This window comes from Delphinapterus leucas, chromosome 3, assembly GCF_059928025.1.
Source record: "Delphinapterus leucas isolate spDelLeu-1000000601 "Yukka" chromosome 3, BTC_Dleu_Yukka2, whole genome shotgun sequence".
Lineage (NCBI taxonomy): Eukaryota > Metazoa > Chordata > Mammalia > Artiodactyla > Monodontidae > Delphinapterus > Delphinapterus leucas.
In genome coordinates, this window is record NC_143131.1 from 27342615 (window position 1) to 27368241 (window position 25627).

The following is a 25627-nucleotide window of genomic DNA, read 5'->3' on the forward strand; positions in this document are numbered from 1 at the left end:
AACACAAACTCATTTCTTCTAACCAGATCTCAACCCACATACTCAGAGGTAAAAGAGTAGTGAAATAATCCACTCTGGCATGTTGACCTTCAGCAATGCTATTACTTAAAATAGGGTTTTTAAGTGATAGAAAAGGCGAGAGGAAAACAGCAGCTTCCTACTCGGAACACACCTTCCATTTAGCATATCTGAAAGACTGTTTTCCTCATTTCAAAATTGATAGACAATTTATTTTTTGTTGTTTTGCTATTCAAATTTATGTCCTCTTTTTTTCCCAGAGCTTATTTGCTCTAACGCTGAATTTTAAGCATCTCTAAAAATGCTTAATATGTTATTATTCTTTCCAGATATCCTCTGAGAGCCAAGCCAAGAACATTAAGGAAGAGAGGAGGAATGAGGCTGGATACAGTGCAGTGAAAAAAGACACTTCAAGGAGAAGGGTACCCACTACTCAGAGACTGGACTGTGTCATCAAAATGAGAACTTACCGATACTTCTTGCTTCTCTTTTGGGTTGGCCAGCCCTACCCAACTTTCTCAACTCCATTATCTAAGAGGACTAGTGGTTTCCCGGCAAAGAAAAGGACCCTGGAGCTCTCTGGAAACAGCAAAAATGAGCTGAACCGTTCGAAAAGGAGCTGGATGTGGAATCAGTTCTTTCTGCTGGAGGAATACACAGGATCCGATTATCAGTATGTGGGCAAGGTAGGATTCCACTGGGCTCTTTGACATTCTGGTTTTAAAAGCTTGAAGAAGTTACTTCTCATAAATAGATGGGGAAGATGTGAAATATTCCCCCAGTACAGTAAGAATTGTTGCTTATCTGGTAAGACTTTTTTTTTTTCACTTGAGTAGTTTCGGGAAGACTGTAGCGAGAAGCTGAGAAATGTTAGCACTGCAACAAAGAAAGAGAAATGCTTCCGTTGAAAACGAAACACCTACAACCAGCCACATAGGATTATCATAAATCCTTGAATTTTTACTTTAGCTTGAAAAATGTGGTCCAGCTATTCTATAAAGTAGTATGTATTAAAAATAGGAATACAGTGATTAAGCTGTAAGGAAAAGAAGTTTCCTTTTTCTCAGTGTGAAAGGAAACATTCTGAGCTTTAGTCCTTTGGCCACGTTCAAATTAACTATTTTTTAACTCTGCTACCTACAGTGCCATCCATTCTCTCACCAAATGGAGCCCTTTGTCCTCAAAACCCACCACTGCCTTAGATTTAGTTGTTACTGCTGTTGCTGTTCTGTCTTATCTCCCATAATTGGCAAGAGCCAGGCATTTCAAAACTTATGACTTAATTCTGGCAAGGTTCACAAAAGAGAAAAAATGGTTATGTAAAGGTGCTATTTCCAAATATCATCTGACCATTTTATTGACTCCAGAAAGTAAAATGAGGACGTATCGCTCATTACAGCCCTTCCAGATTACTGGAGCTGAGTCAGGGAAACAGCTTAGTTATACTGTCATCATGAGTTTTCACTGAAATTTTATCATCAGCTACATTCCCGTTGCAGAATATCTGCATCCCGCAAATAAGTGAAAAAAGACAGGGACACAGGTTTGTACTTCGTAGGTTCTCTGTTTCAGAACATGGTATTGATCAGAAAAATAATTGTCATACATCCTTTACGTAAACACACTGGGAACAAACATAATAGAGATGATAAAATGTCTTTATGATTACAGCTACAATTTTAGAACATCTATATTTGGATATCACTCAAAAAGCATAAATTTTACAGATTCCAGGGGCTGCATGTTCACGCTTCAATCTGTTATCAAATATCCCTGAATAACCCTGTGCCAATATTCTCTTTAAGCATTTACCACAATAAATGAAGGAAAGCCATCCATAGCTTGGGCTGAGGTAACCAGGCATCGTTCCAGTGAAGTGAATTATTAATGTGGAATAAAGTAGGAGAGGAAGTATTCAGTGAAGGGGTGAACATCAACACGGATCCCCAAGGGTCTAACCTTGTATTTGCTATGAAATTCACATACTGTGTGACTGCTGAAGATAGTCCACTTACTTGTACTTCACTCCATTTCCTCTGTGAAATTTGAATAGCACTACACTAACAAGGCTAAAAAGTTATTGTAAAAATAATCTTATAATCTTTAAAGCACTTTCTACAATACAAATAACATTATTGTCATAGAAGATTACGTTTTTTACAGTGCTGTATTTAAATAATTGATCCCCCCTTTCTTTTCTTTTCTTCTCAAATTGTGATGCCATTTTACATAAAAATATATGTATTTTTAAAGAAAGGCCAGGTAGGGCTTCCCTGGTGGCGCAGTGGTTGAGAGTCCACCTGCCGATGCAGGGGACACGGGTTCGTGCCCCGGTCTGGGAAGATCCCACGTGCCGCGGAGCGGCTGGGCCCGTGAGCCATGGCCACTGATCCTGTGCATCCGGAGCCTGTGCTTCACAACAGGAGAGGCCACAACAGTGAGAGGCCCGCGTAGCGCAAAAAAAAAAAAAAAAAAAAGGCCAGATATTTCAAAATACTAGAAGCAACAATGGATAAAACCTCAGAAGAATCAGTTTTATGATTATAATTGTGAGAGGTAATATTGCCATGGGGAAAAATTGCAAGCTGTGGAGTCAAGCAGATCTGAGGCTGCATCGCTGTGCTGCCAATTGCCAGTTGTCTGGCCCACGGCAGGTTATTAACCTTTCCAGACTTTAGTTTCTTCATCTAGAAAATGCATGGAGCAATGCCTACCTACGGCATGGAGCTGCAGTGTAAAGTGAGACAAGAACTAGTGGCTGGCACGTAGTAGGTGCAGAAAGAAGTTATTGATGAAAACTCCATTGTATACACTCTATTAAATCTGTCTGTAATGCGTGGAAGTGGATTACTGACTTTTATATCATTGAAAAAGTAAAATGATATAATTAACGGATCTCTCAGTGGCTGGCAAATGTAGAGGATTGTGGGAAAACCCCTTCACAATCACAGCTTCAGTTTGATTCGTTGGATTTGGATATTTTATCGGCAGCAAGATAAGTTTCCCTTCCTCATCATTATCTGCCCCTGCCCCACCTCCTTGAAGTTATAACCCATAAAAAATATACACTGGAAAAAATAAGTCAAGGGCAATAATTGAAGTTATCGTAGGTGCCAGCATTGCTACATCAGATGTATGTAAGAGGTGTTCCTGAACTACTGATAAGGCATTTTCCTGAATCTGTCTTTGGACTATATGTTTTATCAACAGACAAAGGGATTAGACTACAATTTGTTTTTTACCACAGTTAAACGTAGACAAAAAATAAATATTTAAAAAGAAAAAAAAAGGTTCGTTTCTCATGTGGCAACAGGTTGGTCCACTTTTAAAAGGTTTGGAGTAAACAGGTACCTGATGAGATTATCCGAATCCACAAGGTCAAGAAATTTGGGGGAAAAAAAAAAATTTGACTATAGCAGAGGTTCCAAAACTTTCTTGGTTCGCAATGCCTGTAACATCTCGATAATTTTTTCACAATGCCCTTAGGCCAAAAGAAATAATTAGGCCCAAACAACTTAATACGTATTTATGTTCTAACAAATAAGTAACCAAAATAACAATTAATAGAAAAAATAATATTTTTATTTCACTCTTAAATAACCAGTTACTTCCTAATGGAATGTGGGCACGTATTGGACACTGCACAACTTCTCAGATTGGACACCGACCCCTGGTTTCCTTTTCCACATTGATTTTCACACGGTACTTGCTTTTTAACACGGGCACTGTGGGAAACCCATCTTAATAAATATATGACATCATCGAAAGGAATGTAGCACCACCTACTGTTGAAACTGTGATCTACTCTGAGCTAGTAATTCGCAAGATGTCTGATAGCTCATGTTGCTGTATTTCCCTCAAATTTTTAAAATATTTCCTGGTGCTGCAGTGAGTTCCCTACTGCACCCCAGGGTGCCTTGGTGCAAATTCTGGGAACCATAGGAATGTTGTTAGATTGGTATATAAAGGTGTACAAAGGTTAATAGAACCTTAAATTGCGCCATCAGCCCTACTAAATAATACCTATTTAGAGCCTATTCTTGAGACCTAAAACTGAAAAGGTTGATCTGTACATGTAACAGATAGAAGCATTAACTAAGGAAAAGTAATGTGGTTGAGCAAATACACTTAAAGTAGAAGAAAGAAGTTTTTACATTATAAGCAGCTGTTTATATGTGTGTTCCTTGGTTCCAGTTATTTGGAGGTAAGTCAATAGGGATGACAGTGACTTCACAATGGGGGAAAATGTGAGAATGGGTGTGGGAGCAAGAGGCTACCTGGTGTAGAAGGAGAAAAAGAAAGTCACATAAGCATCCAAGAAGCAGCAGAAGATGGAGTCTGGAGGCTGGAGTGACAATGAAGAGAATATACAAGATCATGCTTTAAAATTGAAGCACAGGGACTTCCCTGGTGGCACAGTCGTTAAGAATCCGCCTGCCTATGCAGGGGACATGGGCTCGAGCCCTGGTCCAGGAAGATCCCACATGCCGTGGAGAAGCTAAGCCCGTGCGCCACAACTACTGAGCCTGCGCTGTAGAGCCCGCAAGCCACAACTACTGAGCCCAAGTGCCACAACTACTGAAGCCTGTGTGCCTAGAGCCCGTGCTCCGCAACAAGAGAAGCCACCGCAATGAGAAGCCCAAGCACTGCAACGAAGAGTAGGCCCCGCTCGCTGCAGCTAGAGAAAGCCTGCGTGCAGCAACGAAGACCCAAAAATAGGTTAATAGCCAAAAATAAATTAATTAATTAATAATAATTTAAAAATTGAAGCACAAGCAAAGGTAGCAAGACCTTCCTTCTCATGCTGTCTTAATGCTCCTCAGCATTCTTCTGTGTCCAGTCAGATTAACACAGAAACATGGACATGGCACAGCTGGGGAGGGATGCACTTGTAAATACAAATGAGGAAGGCCAGTTACAGCTGAAATATTGACACCCAAACTCTGATTTATGAGACAATTCTCAACACCTCTACATACCTGAAAAGGTGGTGGTAGGTAGAGGTATCAGAGTAGAAAGAAGTGGTCTTATGTTGGGTAAAAGTTTGTGAGCGTAAGATATAGACGTGGATACGGATACAGATAAGGAAGATGCTATTTTCTGAAACAGGGGTCCCAACCCCTGGGCCGCGCGGCCTATTAGGACCTGGGCCACACAGCAGGAGGTGAGAGGCGGGCGGGGCGGGAGGGGGGGTGCGGGCACGCGGGGAGCGAAGCTTCACCTGCCGCTCCCCATAGCTCGCCTTTCCGCCTGAACCATCTACCGCCCCCTCCCCCGGCCCACCGCCGTGGAAAAATTGTCTTCCGCGAGAGCGGTCCCTGGTGCCAAAAAGGTTGGGGACCCATGTTCTAAAATACATAACCATTTGGGGGAACTTTTATGCTGATTTACCATAAGCGGCATCTGTGTCTGGGAGCTTGTTAGAACTTTAGACTCTTAGGCCCCACCTGAGATCTACTGAATCAGAATCTGCTTTTCAACAAAAGCAGAATTTTAGGTGAATTTTATGCATATTAAAATTTGAGAAGTGCTGCTTTTAACAATATGTACGTTGGCCTGGGTCTCACTTCCCCAGAGATTCTGATTTAGTTGGTTTTTAATTAAGTATTTATGACCCGAATATGTGGCGAAACTTGAGAACCATTGCCCTAGGAGAATATTATTGGCAATAATTATAATTAGATGTGGCAAGCTCAGTGATAAAATGGGCATCCCCAAAGTATTGTTGAAATATAAAGGAGAGGGGCCACCTGGGCTCAGGGGTTCAACAGAGCTTCCTAGAGACAGTGATGGTGTTGGGACCACATCTTAAGGGAAGAACAGGTGTTAGCCCATCTGGCAGAGGGAGAATTACCAGGACTTCCCAATTAACTGGTTGCAGAAGCCAAAGGAGAGAATGCAGGAGGTTCAAAAAGTCTGAGATTTCAAGATAGAACAATCAGGATAGTGAAAGTGTCACTGATGCTGGCATAGAAAACAGAAAGAGGTACATATTTTCTTGTCAAGGGCTAAAGGAAAGAGTATTTGATTTTACGCAGAATCACTTAGATTATCTTTGGCTTTATGTTAGCTGAATAGAAAAATAAGAGGGAAGCATTGTAATTCCACATTTTCAGAAAACCCCATGCCCCTTCTTCCAGCTTTACATAATATAGCAATTCCTTGACAATCGCTGGTACATAGTCTAAGATTAAATTCAATAAGAAAAAAACATAGGTAGATATAGATTAGATTTTGAAGACATGGTTATTCATTAAGAATGAATATATTTAAAATCTCAAAACTATGCACAATTTTAGGCAAAAGATTCACATATTATCATTAAACAGCCCACAGCAACACTTAATTTCCTTGTCTCCTCCATTTTATCCCTCACAATGTTCTTAATCCTCTCCTTCCACACAATGTATAGGTAAAGCTAGTCTCCATTAGAGGCCATTGAAGTGCTTCTACTTTTAGCAGCATATCAAGAGATCTGTTTTTGTGGAATTTGATAAACCATATATTTCATAGATGTTTTCTGATGTTAGCTTTTTGGAAGTTGGTGATGGTTTCTTTTTTTTTTCAATCTGCAATTTTTTTTTATTCCTAATATGATTTATCTATGCCTGCCCTCTTGGTTTATTTATTAGTCTTGCTCAAAATCTTACTATGTTGTCTTTTCTTTTTTTTTTTTTTGAAATTTTGAATTTTATTTAATTTATTTTTTTATACAGGAGGTTCTTATTAGTCATCCATTTTATACATGTTAGTGTATACATGTCAATCCCAATCTCCCAATTCATCCCACCCCCACCCCCACCCCCCACCGCCTTCCCCCCTTGGTGTCCATATGTTTGTTCTCTACATCTGTGTCTCAACTTCTGCCCTGCAAACCGCTTCATCTCTACCATTTTTCTAGGTTCCACATATATGTGTTAATATACGATATTTGTTTTTCTCTTTCTGACTTACTTCACTCCATATGACAGTCTCTAGATCCATCCACGTCTCTACAAATGATCCAATTTCATTCCTTTTTATAGCTGAGTAATATTCCACTGTATATATGTCCCACATTGTCTTTATCCATTCATCTGTCGCTGGACATTTAGGTTGCTTCCATGACCTGGCTATTGTAAATAGTGCTGCAATGCACATTGGAGTGCATGTGTCTTTTTGAATTATGGTTTTCTCTGGGTATATGCCCAGTAGTGGGATTGCTGGGTCATATGGTAATTCTATTTTTAGTTTTTTAAGGAAACTCCATACTGTTCTGCATAGTGGCTGTATCAAGTTACGTTCCCACCAACAGTGCAAGATGGTTCCCTTTTCTCCACACCCTCTCCAGCATTTGTTGTTTGTAGATTTTCTGATGATGCCCATTCTAACTGGTGTGAGGTGATACCTCATTGAAGTTTTGATTTGCATTTCTCTAATAATTAGTGATATTGAGCAGCTTTTCATGTGCTTCTTAGCCACCTGTATGTCTTCTTTGGAGAAATGTCTATTTAGGTCTTCTGCCCATTTTTGGATTGGGTTGTTTGTTTTTTTAATATTGAGCTGCATGAGCTGTTTATATATTTTGGAGATTAATCCTTTGTCTGTTGATTCATTTGCAAATATTTTCTCCCATTCTGAGAGTTGTCTTTTCATCTCGTTTATGGTTTTCTTTGCTTTGCAAAAGCTTTTAAGTTTCATTAGGTCCCATTTGTTTATTTTTGTTTTTATTTCCATTACTCTAGGAAGTGGAACAAAAAAGATCTTGCTGTCATTTATGTCAAAGAGTGTTCTTCCTATGTTTTCCTCTAAGAGTTTTCCAGTGTCCGGTTTTACATTTAGGTCTCTAATCCATTTTGAGTTTATTTTTGTGTATGGTGTCAGGGAGTGTTCTAATTTCATTCTTTTACATGTAGCTGTCTGGTTTTCCCAGCACCACTTATTGAAGAGACTGTCTTTTCTCCACTGTATATCCTTGCCTCCTTTGTCACAGATTAGTTGACCATATGTGCGTGGGTTTATCTCTGGGCTTTCTATCTTGTTCCATTGATATATACTTCTGTTTCTGTGCCAGTACCATATTGTCTTGATTACTGTAGCTTTGTAGTATAGTCTGAAGTCACGGAGTCTGATTCCTCCAGCTCCTTTTTTTTCCCTCAAGACTGCTTTGGCTATTCGGGGTCTTTTGTGTCTCTATACAAGTTTTAAGATTTTTTGTTCTAGCTTGTAAAAAGTGCCATTGGTAGTTTGATAGGGATTGCATTGAATTTGTAGATTGCGTTGAGTAGTATAGTCATTTTCACAATATTGATTCTTCCATTCCAAGAACATGGTATATCTCTCCATCTGTTGGTATCATCTTTAATTTCTTTCATCAGTGTCTTGTAGTTTTCTGCATACAGGTCTTTTGTCTCCCTAGATAGGTTTATTCCTAGGTATTTTATTCTTTTTGTTGCAATGGTAAATAGGAGAGTTTCCTTAATTTCTCTTTCAGATTTTTCATCATTAGTGTATAGGAATGCAAGAGATTTCTGTGCATTGATTTTATATCCTGCAACTTTACCAAATTCATTGATTAGCTCTAGTAGTTTTCTGGTGGCATCTTTAGGATTCTCTATGCATAGTATCATGTCATCTGCAAACACTGACAGTTTTACTTCTTCTTTTCCAACTTGTATTCCTTCTATTTCTTTTTCTTCTCTGACTGCCGTGGCTAGGACTTCCAAAACTATGTTGAATAATAGTGGTGAGAGTGTACATCCTTGTCTTGTTCCTGATCTTAGAGGAAATGGTTTCAGTTTTTCACCATTGAGAATGATGTTTGCTGTGGGTTTGTCATATATGGCCTTTATTATGTTGAGGTAGGTTCCCTCTATGCCCACTTTCTGGAGAGTTTTTATCATAAACGGGTGTTGAATTTTGTCAAAAGCTTTTTCTGCATCTATTGAGATGATCATATGGTTTTTATTCTTCAGTTTGTTAATATGGTGTAACACATTGATTGATTTGCGTATGTTGAAGAATCCTTGCATTCCTGGGATATATCCCACTTGATCATAGTGTATGATCATTTTACTGTGTTGTTGGATTTTGTTTGCTAGTATTTTATTGAGGATTTTTGCATCTATATTCATCAGTGATATTGGGCTATAATTTTATTTTTTTGTAGTATCTTTGCCTGGTTTTGGTATCAGGGTGATGGTGGCCTCACAGAATGAGTTTGGGAGTGTTCCATCCTCTGCAATTTTTTGGAAGAGTTTGAGAAGGATGGGTGTTAGCTCTTCTCTAAATATTTGATTGAATTCACCTGTGAAGACAACTGGTCCTGGGTTTTTGTTTGTTGGAAGATTTTTAATCACAGTTTCAATTTCAGTGCTTGTGATTGTTCTGTTCATATTTTCTATTTCATCCTGGTTCAGTCTTGGAAGGTTATAGCTTTATAAGAATTTGTCCATTTCTTGCAGGTTGACCATTTTATTGGCATACAGTTGCTTGTAGTAGTCTACTAGTATGCTTTGTATTTCTGCGGTGTCTGTTGTAACTTCTTTTTCATTTCTAATTTTATTGATTTGAGTCCACTCCCTCTTTTTCTTGATGAGTCTGCCTAATTGTTTATCTTCTCAAAGAACCAGCTTTTAGGTTCATTGACCTTTGCTATTGTTTTCTTTGTTTCTATTTCATTTATTTCTGCTCTGATCTTTATGATTTCTTTCCTTCTGCTAACTTTGAGTTTTGTTTGTTCTTCTTTCTGTAGTTCCTATAGGTGTTAGGTTAGATTGTTTGTTTGAGATTTTTCTTGTTTCTTGAGGTAGCCTTGTATAGCTATAAACTTCCCTCTTAGAACTGCTTTTGCTGCATCCCATAGGTTTTGGATTGTCGTGTTTTCATTGTCATTTGTCTCTAGGTATTTTTGGATTTCCTCTTTGATTTCTTCAGTGAGCTCTTGGTTATTTAGTAACGTATTGTTTAGCCACCATGTGTCTTTGTTTTTTACGTTTTTTTCCCTATAATTGATTTCTAATCTCATAGCGTTGTGGTCAGAAAAGATGCTTGATATGATTTCAATTTTCTTAAATTTACTGAGGCTTGATTTGTGACCCAAGATGTGATCTATCCCAGAAAATGATCCGTGCACACTTGAGAAGAAAGTGTAATCTGCTGTTTTTGGATGGAATGTCCTATAAATATCAATTAAATCTATCAGGTCTATTGTGTCATTTAAAGCTTGTGTTTCCTTATTAATTTTCTGTTTGGATGATCTGTCTATTGGTGTAAGTGAGGTGTTAAAGTCCCCCACTATTATTGTGTTACTGTCGATTTCCTCATTTAGAGCTGTTAGCAGTTGTCTTATGTATTGAGGTGCTCCTATGTTGGGTGCATATATATTTATAATTTTTATATCTTCTTCTTGGATTGATCCCTTGATCATTATGTAGTGTCCTTCCTTGTCTCTTGTAATATTCTTTATTGTAAAGTCTGTTTTATCTGATATGAGTTTTGCTACTCCAGCTTTCTTTGGATTTCCATTTGCATGGAATATCTTTTTCCATCCCCTCATTTTCAGTCCGTATGTGTCTCTAGGTCTGAAGTGGGTCTCTTGTAGACAGCATATATGTGGGTCTTGTTTTTGTATCCATTCAGCAAGCCTGTGTCTTTTGGTTGGAGCATTTAATCCATTCACGTTTAAGGTAATTATCGATATGTATGTTCCTATGACCGTTTTCTTAATTTTTTGGGTTTGTTTTTGTAGGTCCTTTTCTTCTCTTGTGTTTCCCACTTAGAGAAGTTCCTTTAGCATTTGTTGTAGAGCTGGTTTGGTGGTGCCGAATTCTCTTAGCTTTTCTTGTCTGTAAAGCTTCTGATTTCTCCATCGAATCTGAACGAGATCCTTGTCAGGTAGAGTAATCTTGGTTGTAGGTTCTTCCCTTTCATCACTTTAAATATATCATGCTACTCCCTTCTGGCTTTTAGAGTTTCTGCTGAGAAATCAGCTGTTAACCTTATGGGAGTTCCCTTGTATGTTATTTGTCATTTTTCCCTTGCTGCTTTCAATAATTTTTCTTTGTCTTTAATTTTTGCTAATTTGATTACTATGTGTCTTGGCATGTTTCTCCTTGGGTTTATCCTGTATGGGACTCTCTGCGCTTCCTGGACTTGGGTGGCTATTTCCTTTCCCATGTTAGGGAAGTTTTTGACTGTAATCTCTTCAAATATTTTCTCTGGTCCTTTCTCTCTCCCTTCTCCTTCTGGGACCCCTATAATGTGAATGTTGTTGTGTTTACTGTTGTCCCAGAGGTCTCTTAGGCTGTCTTCATTTCTTTTCATTCTTTTTTCTTTATTCTGTTCCACAGCAGTGAATTCCACCATTCTGTCTTCAAGGTCACTCATCCGTTCTTCTGCCTCAGTTATTCTGCTATTGATTCCTTCTAGTGTAGTTTTCATTTCAGTTATTGTATGGTTCATCTCTGTTTGTTCTTTAATTCTTCTAGGTCTTTCTTAAACATTTCTTGCCTCTTCTCGATCTTTGCCTCCATTCTTTTTCCAAGGTCCTGGATCATCTTCACTATCATTATTCTGAATTCTTTTTCTGGAAGATTGCCTGTCTCCACTTCATTTAGTTGTTTTTCTGGGGTTTTATCTTGTTCCTTCATCTGGTACATAGCCCTCTGCCTTTTCATCTTGTCTGTCTTTCTGTGAATGTGGTTTTTGTTCCACAGGCTGCAGGATTATAGTTCTTCTTGCTTCTCCTGTCTTCTTGCTTTTGTAGTTCTTCTTGCTTCTGTTCTTCTTACTGCTGCTCTCTTCCCTCTGGTGGATGAGGCTATCTAAGAGGCTTGTGCAAGTTTCCTGATGGGAGGGACTGGTGGTGGGTAGAGCTGGCTGTTGCTCTGTTGGGAAGAGCTCAATAAAATTTTAATCCGCTTGTCTGCTGATGGTTGGGGCTGAGTTCCCTCCCTGTTGGTTGTTTGGCCTGAGGCACCCCAACACTGGAGCCTACCCGGCTCTTTGGTGGGGCTAATGGTAGACTCTGGGAGGGCTCACCCCCAGGAGTACTTCCCAGAACTTCTGCTGCCAGTGTCCTTGTCTTCACAGTGAGACACAGCCACCCCCTGCCTCTGCAGGAGACCCTCCAACACTAGCAGGTAGGTCTGTTTCAGTCTCCTATGGGGTCACTGCTCCTTCCCCTGGGTCCCAATGTGCACTCTACTTTTTGTGTGCCCTCCAAGAGTGGAGTTTCTGTTTCTGCCAGTCCTGTTGAAGTCCTGCAATCAAATCCCGCTAGCCTTCAAAGTCTGATTCTCTAGGAATTCCTCCTCCCATTGCCAGACTGCCAGTTTGGGAAGCCTGATGTGGGGCTTGGAGCCTTCACTCCAGTGAGTGGACTTCTGTGGTATAAGTGTTCTCCAGTTTGTGAGTCACCCACCCAACAATTATGGGATTTGATTTTATTGTGATTGCGCCCCTCCTACCATCTCATTGTGGCTTCTCCTTTGTCTTCGGATGTGGGGTATCTTTTCGGGTGAGTTCCAGTGTCTTCCTGTTGATGACTGTTCAGCAGTTAGTTGTGATTCTGGTATTCTTACAAGAGGGAACGAGAGCACGTCCTTCTACTCCACCATCTTGGTGATGGTTTTCTTGGGGGAGTTTTTCCAAAAATTGATATGCTGTGCTTTTTTAAATATCATGAAAATTTGGGTTCTCTTTGATGCTCTAATGTACAGGTCCTCCTAATATGCCTTTCTCTTGAGTCGTTAACGTCTACCCGATTCAATGAGCCACTGGTCATAGGATAATTAGACAGTAATGTTTTGACAGCCCATAAAAATAAAAGTTGTCAGCCATATACACCTTTAAAATTAGGAATGAACAATTATTTGTTCCTAATTACATAATCCAAATTCAGTCAACATGAAGCCATATTTTATTCATCTGAAAGACCATTTAAAAGATGCTGTCATTAAAAGATTGCTTTCTTATATTCTTTTTTTTTTTTTTTTAAAGAGCATAGACTTAGGAGTAGAGACCTCCTAAGGTGATTCAGAGACTAATTAACCACTGCTGCTTAAACAGGAACATCAGATTAAAGCATCTTCATAGCTAACACTTACTGAGTATTGTTTTGTTCCAAACACTCTGTTAAGTGCTTCAGGTGTACTATTGCAATGTATCCTCACCAGTGAGTTTCCACTGTAATTCCTGTTTTACAGAGGAGTAAACTAAGGCTCAGATTGGGCCAGTACTTTAGCCCAAGACCTCTGACTGCTAGAACCTGACAGTCGACCTCTGTCTGACCTCACAAGTACTCAGTTATATCCCCTACCCTGTGCATCCACTACTTCACAGAGACATTTTGAGGCACAAATGAAGAAACAGTCCTAGAATATGCTTTGGCATTCAATGATTGCATTCAACTCAATACCACAAATACCTACTGAGGACCTGCTGTGTGAAACCCAAGGGTAGAGAGAAACAGAAAAATATTTTAGAGATTACTTTTAAAGAGCTACACAGATGTGTTGCATTATTATTCCACGCATTCTTTTTAATTTTTCTTGTTTTAATTTCCAGAACACATCAGTGTTATTCAAAATAGTTATAGGTCGGCATTTTAAAATTAGATAGGCAATTAGTGGTGTTTCTGGTCATCATGATGAAAAAGTCACTTTTCTTTTTATTTCCCTTGATAACCTTCTCTAAACTTCTGTTCTGATTCAGTCACCTGCAGTAATCTTTTCTTCCTGTGTCAGTACAAATGCCTTGGGCACATCTCTCTTCTTCATCATTTAAATTTAATGCTCAGACATTTAACATTTTCATATTTCAACCGGTTAGTGTATTTAAGAGAATGTGCCTTCACTTGCTCCTTGAACGTACTTTTTAAAAATGTTTCAAGAAGTAACTTCCCAACTGTCAATAACTGGCAGTAATGCTGATTTTGTTTCCACTGTCGGCCAACTGATTCCACTTTCTTTACGACAAAAGCTTCAATTTGCTATTTTATGCGTAAGAAAATGTCCTGTGTAACAGCCGTTCTCTGAGTCTTAAACCTCCCTCTCTGCAGTCACTCACATGGAGAGCAGAAGAGTTAGAATGTCTGACCTTGGTCATAAACCCAAATGCACTGTTTGGCTACCTGAGTCACACAAGCAGAGTAAAGTATAGAAAGCCAAACAAGGACCCAATCCCAAATCCTCCAACTTCCATGTTATTATGCCTGTGGACTCCTATATCCTCTGCTTATAACTCAATTTGCTGAAAAAAATGGAGGGATCAAGTTGAACAAAAGAGAGTTAAAGGTTCAAATCCTTTCCGTTCCCACTGAGTTATTTTGCCTCCGTGCTCCACAAGCCAAACAGAGCTAGAGGCTGTCAGAAGGTTATAGAGACTCTGCATGCTCGTTATAACAAACCCGCCAGAATCTAGCCTATGGACGTTGTTAAGTATTTCTTTACTCATCACCTTAATTTGTTTATGAAACCATGTAAATATTTGATTTGCACCAGAGTTCTTCATTTTTTGTCATGTATGAGTCCACCCTAGCAGAATGGGAATATAAATATACAGAATGCCAACATCCCAGTTTACATGTCTTTTAAAATCAAAATCCCTAATTATCATTTTGATTGACTCATTTCAAAAATCAGTTAAAAATCCCTGATATATTGGCAGTCAACGGTCAAAATATTCTTAAACCACTGATTTTCTTCATTTCTATTGATGTGAATTAGTACATTATTTTAAATATGAGAAACTAAGAATATATTGTAACAAGAATTATAAATTTAACTTTTAGAGTGCCCTACCTCTAGTCAAAATTAAAAGCTGTCTTTCTAATAGTCTACCCTTTCCTACCAAAAATAAATGGGTCTTTGGAAGGGGTCCTGCCTTTAACAACCTTCATCAAATTTAGAGATTATATTTAGATGTTAATGTATCATTGGAAGCTCAAGGATTCAACTCTTTTTGTATAGATGTAGGCTGCTGTTAGCAAGCTCCACCTTCCTACAAGTTTTTACATTGCCAGTTATTAAGATAATGTAATATACATTGTCATCATATATTGATACATACATCATATATATCATATCCTCATGAGTGTGCTAAATATATCAATATTCTTTGAATACCTACCTTTCCATCTAGAATTGAAGAAGATATTGAAATAAAGTACAGAATTCTCCATAAGAGAATTAGAGGTTTTTTTCTTATTGCCATTATTGATAAATAAGTAAAAATAACAACAGCTATTCTCAAAGGTCAATGTGAGGAATCAAATTTGAAATTATGCAGCCTGGAATAAGAAGAAAAGCAGCATGCCAAAATGTTTCACAGGAAAAATATTTATAGTTTCTTCCAGTTTTCTATTCACAGAGAACACATATGCACAAGAAAAGGGAGGCACTTTAAAAGATTAAAATGTATACATGTGTAAGATATATGGATAAATACTTTAGGTGAATTGGTGTGTTTCAGAAGACCTGAGGGCAGTAATGAAAGCATAACAAAAAGCCTGACATATCCGTCTGGATGTGGGATTTAATGCTGACTAGAGGGAACAGAGATTGGAGTTAAGAAGGCAGCTGAAGAATTTATCTCAGCTCTTGCATTTTCAAATAGATTTGGAGAGAAAATGGCTTTCATTCATTCAACAATTATTCACCAGAGACTATAAGGTTAATAGCATGGGCAGCCTGCCTATGTTTGAGCCTCAGCTACACTGTGACTACCTGGGTAATACTGGGCAAGTTATTTAACCTCTCTCTGCTCTCCATTTCTTCAGCTGTTAAATGAGGGGAGTAATAAAGTTGTTGAGGTGAGGATTAATTAAGTTAATACGAGAAAGAGCTTAGAATGGGGTCAGCATATGGTACTCACTAGTAAGGTACTAAGGGAACACCAGAATAAGGAGGGAAGGCATCCTACTATCAAGTGCATCTTCAGAAAACAGGAAAGGTGAAGAGAAGGATGAACCAAAAGTGTCCAGTTGATGATTCCACTAATGTTCAGTCTCATTCTCTGAAGTCAAGCATTATGGGCCAGAAGATGGTGCCAAAGCAGCTAAGGCAGCTGCAAACACAACTCATCACCAGCAATTCAGAGGGCCAAGTATATATAACAGTACAAAGTTTTCTTTATTATCCCAACCAAACTAAAAATAAAATGAGCACTACACTTTATGTAATTTGATGATCCTGGTAACTTTTGTAGATCCTCCTATTAAGGCTATATATATCGTTTCATTTTAAAACATCATTACTTAACACCACAATTTGGAGTTTATGTTTTCGAATATTTAAACTACTGTGAAATGTTAAGAGTCTGGTTAGGTCTTGTTATTTTTTCAATAAAACTTCAATGCATCTAACAATCAAAAATGACTATCGCACTTAGGGTATAATATTTTAAACTGGAATTTTCATAGTTAAGTTGTTAAGTGGGATTTAATATCATGAGATCCTTATATTATTGCACCAAAGTTTATTATTGTGGGAAAATTACTTTTGATTTAATTGCTTAATTACATTTTTTAAGAGCTAAATAATTCCTTGTTTAAGGTTAAACTTTGACCTTTAATATATTGAGTACTCTTTTATATTGGGTCCTAGGTCTGGTCTTTCAAATTAGTACTTTAGATATTGAATTTAAACCTTTGAATACTTATATCTTTATAAACTCCGCAGGACCCTAGACTACACCTCACTCATATTTTTATCCTTAAAGATATCTAGCACAGATTTTGCACATTGGAAACAGTCAAATATTACTTCAATTAAGCTGCAGGGACCACAAAAGATAAAAAACTGCTGTGTTGGGCTTCCCTGGTGGCGCAGTGGTTGAGAGTCCGCCTGCCGATGCAGGGGACGCGGGTTCACGCCCCCGTCTGGGAAGATCCCACATGCCGCGGAGCGGCTGGGCCCGTGAGCCATGGCCGTTGAGCCTGCGCGTCCGGAGCCTGTGCTCCGCAATGGGAGAGGCCACAAAAGTGAGAGGCCCGTGTACCATAAAAAAAAAAAAAAAAAAACTGCTGTGTTATCTAAAAGCTGCCTCCCAATTTATTGATGTGTATGATTTGATATGGATATCATCGATAGCGTTTTGTGTTGTTGACAACTGAAAATCTAGTCTTTAAAGTTCAAGGATATATTAGATAGTAAACATATAAACCAAATCATCATGAAAGTCCTTCCACAGAAACTACCTCTGGAAATTTCACATCAAAATGACATAGGTATTTTATGATATAATAGCAGAAAACTCAAGCTTCCTTAGCGCAAACCAGAGAAATTAAAGATAACACAGTTAGTTGTATGTGCATAAACTAACAGGAAAGATAAAAATGAAAATATATAGCAAATAATATCACATCATAAAAGTTGGTTCCTTTAAGACTTTTACAAATGAAAAATCAGACATTATTTAGGATCTCAGTAGAAGAAAGTTTGAAACAAAATGAGAAAAAGCCGGAGTTCATTAATAGAAAAAAAATTTTTTTCTTAAAATTCCTAAGCTACACTGTGCAGATAATTCAAGTGCTCAGTAAAAGAGAAATCATTTAAGACCTGAGAATGTTGATTGCAATGATTCACAAAAAAATCAACTATATAGAAAAATGGGATAACACAGAGAGAGAAAAATTCTATATAACGACTAATTCTTTTTGTACCAACTATATATTCTTCTAATCAACATATTTTGAGTTCTCACAAGAAATATAATTATTTCTGGAAAATAATCACATCTTAACTCTTTCTACTGTTTATATTATGAGTACAATTCAGAAGCGAACATGAAAGAGGAGATGCAAAGAAAGTTCTGCTTTAAAACAGTTATGCAAAACTTTAGCATGCTTTATTGTTTTCTTTTCATAAATCGTGAAGCATAAGAATCTGGCTCATTTACTTAATCTACATCCTAGGGTTTCTTTTTTGTTTTTCCAATGAAGATAAATACCCTCCAGGAAGCAAACTTTCCCTTTAGAAATCAAGTAAAGCAACTTTTATATTTGCATCTTCTCTAAGTTTGAGATTACTGCCAAATAAAAGTGTTTAAAATTTTTTAAAAAGAAATCAATAAGGTAGAGTGGAGTATAAGAAATTACTTTATTATCCATTTGTATCTTGAGTGTTCTATCTACTCTCCCAACTGTGTGTATTCTGTAAAAAGAACAAAAGGGGGGAATCATTTACCGTGTATGAAAGCTATGATCTTGGTGATTACCAATCTACCTGCCTCTTAAAGGGAAATATTGTTTTAAAATCAAACCAAGAAAATGAAGTGACTTGGGCAGACTTCAGTGGCAGTACTTTATTCAGTTTTATCTCCTTTTCAACAGTCTAGACATCACTTACTTGAGTTTTAAAACAATAATGAGACAGTCAGAATCTTTACTGCAATTCAAACCATCAAGTAACTTCAAAGAAGGGGAGGGTGCTGGGTGGGAGGGACAGAACAGAAAACACAACACAAGGGAAATCATCCCCTGGTAGGTGAAGAGGCTTCTTAGATTGTTTTTTAGCAGAGTTTTATTGCAGAAAATTTGTAATGAGATAGGAGCAGTGATAATATTTTTCCACATTTTATCAAGTACTACAGTTTATAAAGTGTTTTCATGTGTACAAGCATTCCTCATGATCTGCCTAAGCACTCTTTCAGTTGAGCAGAATTCAATCCTTCTGGGTGTAAGGAAACAGAGTCCCAGAGGGGTTAAGAGACCACAGTGCCATTGCCAGCAGAGTGCCAAAGGTGAAGCTGGAGTCCATGCTTTTTGACATGGTTTAGTCTACTACTCTTCCCTTATACCACATTATTACCATGTTCAAGTAGTAGAGAGTATTTCAGGCATGGTGGGCAATGGAAGAGTAGCACAGGGCTTAGGAGTTGGAGCACTTGAATTTAGGGCACTAACATCACCATGAGCACACTTTCCCTAGCATGGCCATCCAGACAGCACACATTTTTCTTCACTGATTGTTTCCCAGTTATTCTCTTAAAGAAAAAACAAAAAACAAAGCTGTTCAAATTATTTAAAAATTTATAAGCTACTCCCATGCAATAAAACTAAAAACTAGCTAATGAACTCATAATCATTTCTCCTAGAATTGCTCACCATTATTTCCTTGAGTATATGAGTGGGTTACACAATTCAGTTTAATCATCACTTATTGGACATGTACAGGATGCTTGAGAGTTATGAATTTGAATGAGAAATAGTCTCTCCCTAAAGCAAACTACTTGTTTTATAAAGATATGGCTTTAACTTTTTAGATTCTAAGTAAGAATCTACATAAGAATATTATATCCAATATTTTTCTTTTTTTTTTCCAATATGTTTTTTACCTTTGAAGAAAAACACATTTGGGGAAAAGTCCATTAACTAGTGAAGAGCATAATTTTTTTTAAATTTCTGCTGCTTGAATCATCATGTCTCAGATGTCTGCATTTATCTATTAATATTTTCTTCCAAAGTGTATTTTTACAGAGAGAAAGAGAGAGGAGGCAAGGGGACTGCGTGTGTGTGTGTGTGTGTGTGTGTGTCCTTAGATTTGGTAAGTGCTGAAGAGATTACATTATAAGGCAAAAAGTAGGATTGTAATTGGTGAGTTACAATGCCTTACTAAATCAATTTCTGACTGGATATCTGGCTCTCAGCTTGATTTACCACTGGCTTTTTTAAAATGAAAATGCTAGACTAAGCAGGAGGTCGGACTAATGTCTCAGTCTGCCAAAGACCTTGGTCTTCCAGAGCCAAGCAAAAGGCAGTAAACAACGCCTTTTTGGGGAAATAACTTCATGCAGTGAATAAACCAAAATGCATTTGTTTAATTGATAAATCCCAAATGAACAATAACATCTATTATAATTTGTACCATTTGTGCCAATAGAATTTACAAATAATTTAGCCTGGGGTCTAATATAATAATATAATGAATCCAGAAACGTTTATAATCATGGTAGGGAGTGCTTTTTGGTAGTATTCTCTGATGTGAGTCAGAGAGTGACTCTGATGGAGTCAGGCAGATCTTGGTAACCTCCCTGGCTCTGCTCTTAACTTTGGATAAGTTACTTAACCTCCCTAACCTCAGTTTCTCTGAAAAAAGTGGAGAAAATAAAGCTTACTTCCTGGAGTCATTATGAGTATTATTGATCAACAAACAAAGCATTCCTGCAGTACCTAACACATAGTAAATGTTCACCAAGTGTTAGTTTTCTTCTTTCTTCACTGAAATTCTTGAAGGACCACATGCAGTTCCAGCTCACCTTGAATTCCAAAGGTAAAGAACTACCTTAGTGGGACTTCCCTGGCGGTCCAGTGGTTAGGACTCGGCACTTTCACTGCCATGGCCCCGGGTTTGATCACTGGTCAGGGAACTAAGATCCTCCCCCCCTCAAAAAAAGAACAACAAAAAAACTACCTTAGCTTCCTATTGCTGCTGTAATGAATTACCACAAATTTAGTGGCTTAAAATAGTACAAGTTTATTATCTTATAGCTTTGGAGGTCAAAAGTCTGAAATGGGTTTCGCTAGGTTAAAATCAAGGTGCCGCAAGGTGTCTTTCTGGAGGCTGTAGGGGAGGAGCCGTTTCCTTGTCTTTTCGAGCTTCTAGAGGCTGACTACATTCCCTGGTTCATGGTCCCTTCCACCAAAGACAACAGCATAGCATCTTCAAATCTCTATCTCAGTTTCTCTCTCTGACCTCTGCTCCATCATCACATTTCCTTCTTTGACTCCAGCTCTCCCCTACTTCTTTCCCTTATAAGGACCCTGGTGATTACATTGGGCTCATGTGGTTAATCCAGGCCAGTCTCACTACTTCAAAATCTTTATCTTAATCACACTTGTAAAGTCTTTTTTGCCATGTAAGGTAACATAGTCATTGGTTCTGGGAATTAGGACATGAACATCTTTGGGAGAGCCATTATTCTGCTTACCACAACTATTATAGCACTAAAGTTTTGTTCGTTTAATAGTTACTCTGGTACTTTTGACATTAAATTCAAGGTATTGAGTGTAAAGGATGTCAAGGGAATTAATACATTTCTTCTGAGTTTAGATTTAAAATTCTTTTGCTTTTAGCAGTTTTGTCAAAAATTCTCCTTCATATAACACAAGGTCTGTTTCAGTGCTTATTAAATCTAACAAAGGTAAAAGATTGAATTGAGTGGGGTCATGTGGAATCTCTGCAAATGCAGAGCACTTTACGGTATTATATGAACGTATTTTTAAAGTTACAAGGTACGCAATGAGGAAAAAAAGATGGAAGGATAGATTAGATAGATAATAGATAGATAGATGATAGATGATATTGATAGATAGATAGATGATATTAATAGATAGATAGATAGATATAGGATTCAATCAGTGGTTCTCAAAGGAGGCTATTTTGCCCCCCAGGGGACATTTGGCAACGTCTGGAGACATTTTTGGTGGTCACAACTTGAAAGGTGCTACAGGTATCTAGTGCGTAGGGGCCGGGGATGCTGCTAAACATCTTATAATACACAGAATAGAGTTACCAGCCCAAAATGTTAATAGTGCAGAGGTCAAAAAATCCTGAATTAGATAGATCTGTGTAACTCAGCACTTAAGATATTGTTTGGTACAGCATAAACCTTTAATGAATGTCATAGAACTGAATGTAAATATGCAGAGAAAATATGTATGTTGCAGTTAACAGACTAGACTGTGGTGTCAGACTGCCTGGACTCCAATCCTTCTCCCGTTGGTTGTATGATTCTGAGAAGTTACTAAACTCTTACCTTGCCTCAGTTTCCTCATCAGTTGAGGTGATAGGAAGAGGGTCATAATGAGTAACAAATTATATAATCTGTGTAACAGCAGCACATTTCCTGGCCCAAAGGATGGGCTTCATAAATGTCTGCTATTATTACTTTCCCAAATTCCAGACAGACCCATTGCCAAATGATTGATCATATAAGAGAAAGCTTTAAAGATAAAATATTTACACTGTTCTAAAAATCAATCAAATTATTTATATTATATAGAAGGATATAATGTTTCCTAGTCATGATAAGAGGCAACACAGTATAATCAAAAAAGAACATGGGAGATGGAGGCAGCCTGATCCTAGGTTTTGTCAGAGGAAGAGATTGTCCTGATTCTTCTAGAGCCCATTTAACATATCAAGAGATGAGCCTGGCCAATTCGAATAAAACTTACGAATCCCATTTATAAATGTAGTTACCAAAAGTTATTGGTGCCAGGCTCTGGGGCTATTGGTCATTCTTACCCCCCAGTTATCTTCTCAGTTTTTATGGTGGGAATTGTCTCTTCCTCCCACCAAAACTTAAGTGGTGGGGTATTCCTGAAACTGAGGGAGGGATTTCACATTCCTGGCTATTAAACACAAAAACACACAGCCCTGTGTGTATCTAAAGTCATTTCTACTTCTCTGAGACATTGTATCTGAAGTCTGGAAAAGGGGGCAGTGGGAAGCAGTGGCAAGTTTGTGGATAAAGGTGAAAACAAAGTGGGTGTTTGCCCATTTCCCTTTGAGGCAATCATGTGGTGGAGGAGAAGCTCCTTTAAGCTCCTGGGCTTCTCCAGGGCAAGAAAAGGGTGGATAATCTCTTTGATGGTACCTACCAAGGACAAAGCAACCCGTGGCTAAGTCCACATTTGCCAAGGGCAATGGAGGAGTGATACTCAGACATCAGGGGGTATGTGATACCAAGGAGGCAGGCAGGGTGGGACTAGTCACCTTGGACCCTGGAGAGCTGAGATCGTGATTCCACTTGCCAAAACCATAGATGCCCCTGAGGAAAGTAATGGATGAGAGCTATTGTCTAGAGACCAGTGGACCAGAGGCAGTACAGGACTGCCCTTAGCTCCAAAAGCCCCGAATTTTCCTCTCATTTGTGCCATGTGGGTCTCTCCTCTTCATACACCCAGATGTCATCTTGGAATGAATCAGGGGCAAAGAGAGAAAGCAAAACCCAGAAAGACTGGGATTTATTTAAAATAGTTATCTAAAGAGACTGTATTATTGAATCAGGCAGATTTTATTGGACTGCACTAAATTACTGAATATTCAACCTAATATCGAGTTCCTAATACTCAATGGGATTAGAGCTTGAGGGATAAGCTATTAAAAAAAAGAAAGAAATAATAAGGAAGCTGCATCTTCCCGTGCACATCTGAATGCAGTGTGAGAAAATATGTGACCCTGCACCTCAAGGGAAGGACGCTTCTATTTTAGCTGACTTTATTGCTTTTATTATTCCAGGCACATACTCAAGGCCTTCTCTGATTTTCTCCCACACAGAGCCTTTAAACTATGCCACGTGCTCATACTGGTTGCCAAGCCATTTTTCTCCCCTCGGTGATCCAACCTTCTCCAAGAAGTCTTCCTAAACCATCAAAGAGCTAACATGTCCCCTGACTCCACCTTGTCCAACTCACAGGTTCCCTCTGTATTGTTCTCTAGCGTTTCCCTTACCATGTTATTCCTAACCAATAATAAGAATACCGAAGTGTCTAATTTCTGCTTTTATTTGCTTTCTTTTACGTATGGGTAAGTATTTCCAAGGCTAATTTGTAAAGGTATAGAAGGCAGGTATTAGATGTTTTTTATTCATTGCCTTATGCAGCTCTTCAGGCCAATAAGTGTTTTTAAATGGTCTTGGTTGACAGTTAAACTATATTTTAATAGAACAATGTTTCTGTGAAATGGAGAATTTTCCATTCATTTTCCATCAGCTTCATTCTTGAAACTTCTTCACCCTTAACAGATGACTTCTGTCCCAGCACTTATAATGGGTCAAGGTACTTATAACCTCTGCTCTTTTGAACAAATCCAATACAGGTTGGCTTTATTATTGAGGTTTAATTGGTTATTAAAGAAAATTTTTTATATCTGAGGTGATAACTTGAATTGCTCTCTGACTGCTCAGACTAGACAATGTGCTTAGTGTTTGGTAGTAATTGCTAAATTATCTGGCAACTTCAGGAACATATATTCTTGATACATAGAATTATCCTAAAATCAAGTGAGAAAGGGGGTGGAGGACACTAAGATTTATTGACTACCTTCTATGTTCCAGAAACCTTCATTGATTATTGATATTTTATCCAATTTTATCTTTATAACATTCATTCTTTCTTTGCAATCATTAATTATTGAAGATCTATAATGTGCTGATATGTTGGGTGCTGAGAATACGGAAGTGAACCAGACAGGCTTGATGCTTTTTTTATCATGAAATTTGCCATCTAGCTGTTTGCTGACTGAAACATGAAAACAGCTGTGAAATTCTCAAAAAAAAAAAAAAATTGAGAACATAGTGATGGCTAACTGGGGAAGAAATTGGGAGTGTAGAACAGGAGGCTATAACTTAGACTAGCAGCTCAGGGAGAACTTCCCTGAGGAAATCAAGATTACAAAGACCTGATGTATGAATTGGATTAACCAGGTGAAGGTGTTCAAAAGGACTTTATACCAAGGGGACCACATGCAAGGATGCCTAGATATGAAAGAGTCTGATGTATCTTCAACCAACTGCAATACGTACAGTACACTAGAACAAAGAGTGTCAAGGAGAGAATGATGGCTGATGAAGCTAAGGAGAGGGGCAGAGACTGTGGAGACTTTGGAGGCCATGCTGAGTGGGGCTAGGGGCCTTATCCCAAGAGTAAAGAGAAAACACTGAAGGATTCAGTTAGAAAAGAGTGGTATCTTGAAAGTTGTTGATGGTGTTGTTTAAGTTCATCTAGTCACAGAAAGGAAAATAGATGGAAAGGAAGCAAGACTGAGTGTGTGTTCAGAGAGCCTCATTGCAATAGGTCAAAGAGAAATGGTGGTGAATTGGACCAGGGTGGCACCAGTGGGAATGGAGACAAGTAGGCGGTGAGTCAAGATATAGGTAAGAGGTAGAATTGGCAAGAGTTAGGGGCCTAATGAATTTGGAGATGGAGGCAGAAGGAAGGTTCTAGGGTGACTCTCTGGTGGTCCTTACAGAGATGGGACATACAAGAGGAAGAATGGTTTGGGAGAGAAGGTAATGACGTCAACTGGGAAGTACTGAGTGTGAGTTGTCCAAGAGACTTGCCTGGGAATCACTGTATCCCTGACTCTGTATCTCACGAAAATGTCTGTCCTGAGGTTATATAGAGATTTGGACATTAACGGCACAGAGATAATACTTTAATCCATGAAAACAGATAATCTCATTTGGAGAGAGTATGTGAAATGAGGAAAGACAAGGACCTAAGACATAGGCCTAAGGAATATCTACATTTAATGGACAAGTAGAAGAGGAATATCTGGCAAAATTAGTTATTTTGAGTTTTGTCTTAAAGGTGACCTATGAAAACTATGATAACTTAATTAATTTAGTTGATTAACAGGAAAGTCAGAATTCAGACCCAAATGTTTCCACCTTCAAAGTCCACCTTCTGAATACTTCCTGTTTGTGATGTAAGAATCATTTATATATCTCTGAGCTAGGCCTTCTGTTAAGCATTTTACATACATTGTTTTATTAATTTTCAGAGCAACCTACCTGTAAACTAAGTATGGTTTTATTCTTATGTAGATGAGGGAGATAAGACTTGGAGAAATTAACTAAGTTCCCCAAGGTTACCCGACTACTACATACCCATTTCTTTCCC

The 25627-nt window shown here is 38.2% G+C and overlaps 1 protein-coding gene across 1 annotated transcript in view; it reads left to right on the forward strand.

Moving 5' to 3' along the window:
• Nucleotides 1–359: 359 nt before the first annotated feature.
• Nucleotides 360–25627, forward strand: part of CDH6 (cadherin 6) — a 61724-nt gene continuing 36456 nt past the window's right edge. The window contains exon 1 of the mRNA XM_022564756.2: nt 360–704. Within this exon, the coding sequence (XP_022420464.1) occupies nt 477–704 (228 nt within the window). The 5' untranslated portion in view covers nt 360–476. The remainder of the gene's footprint in view (nt 705–25627) is intronic.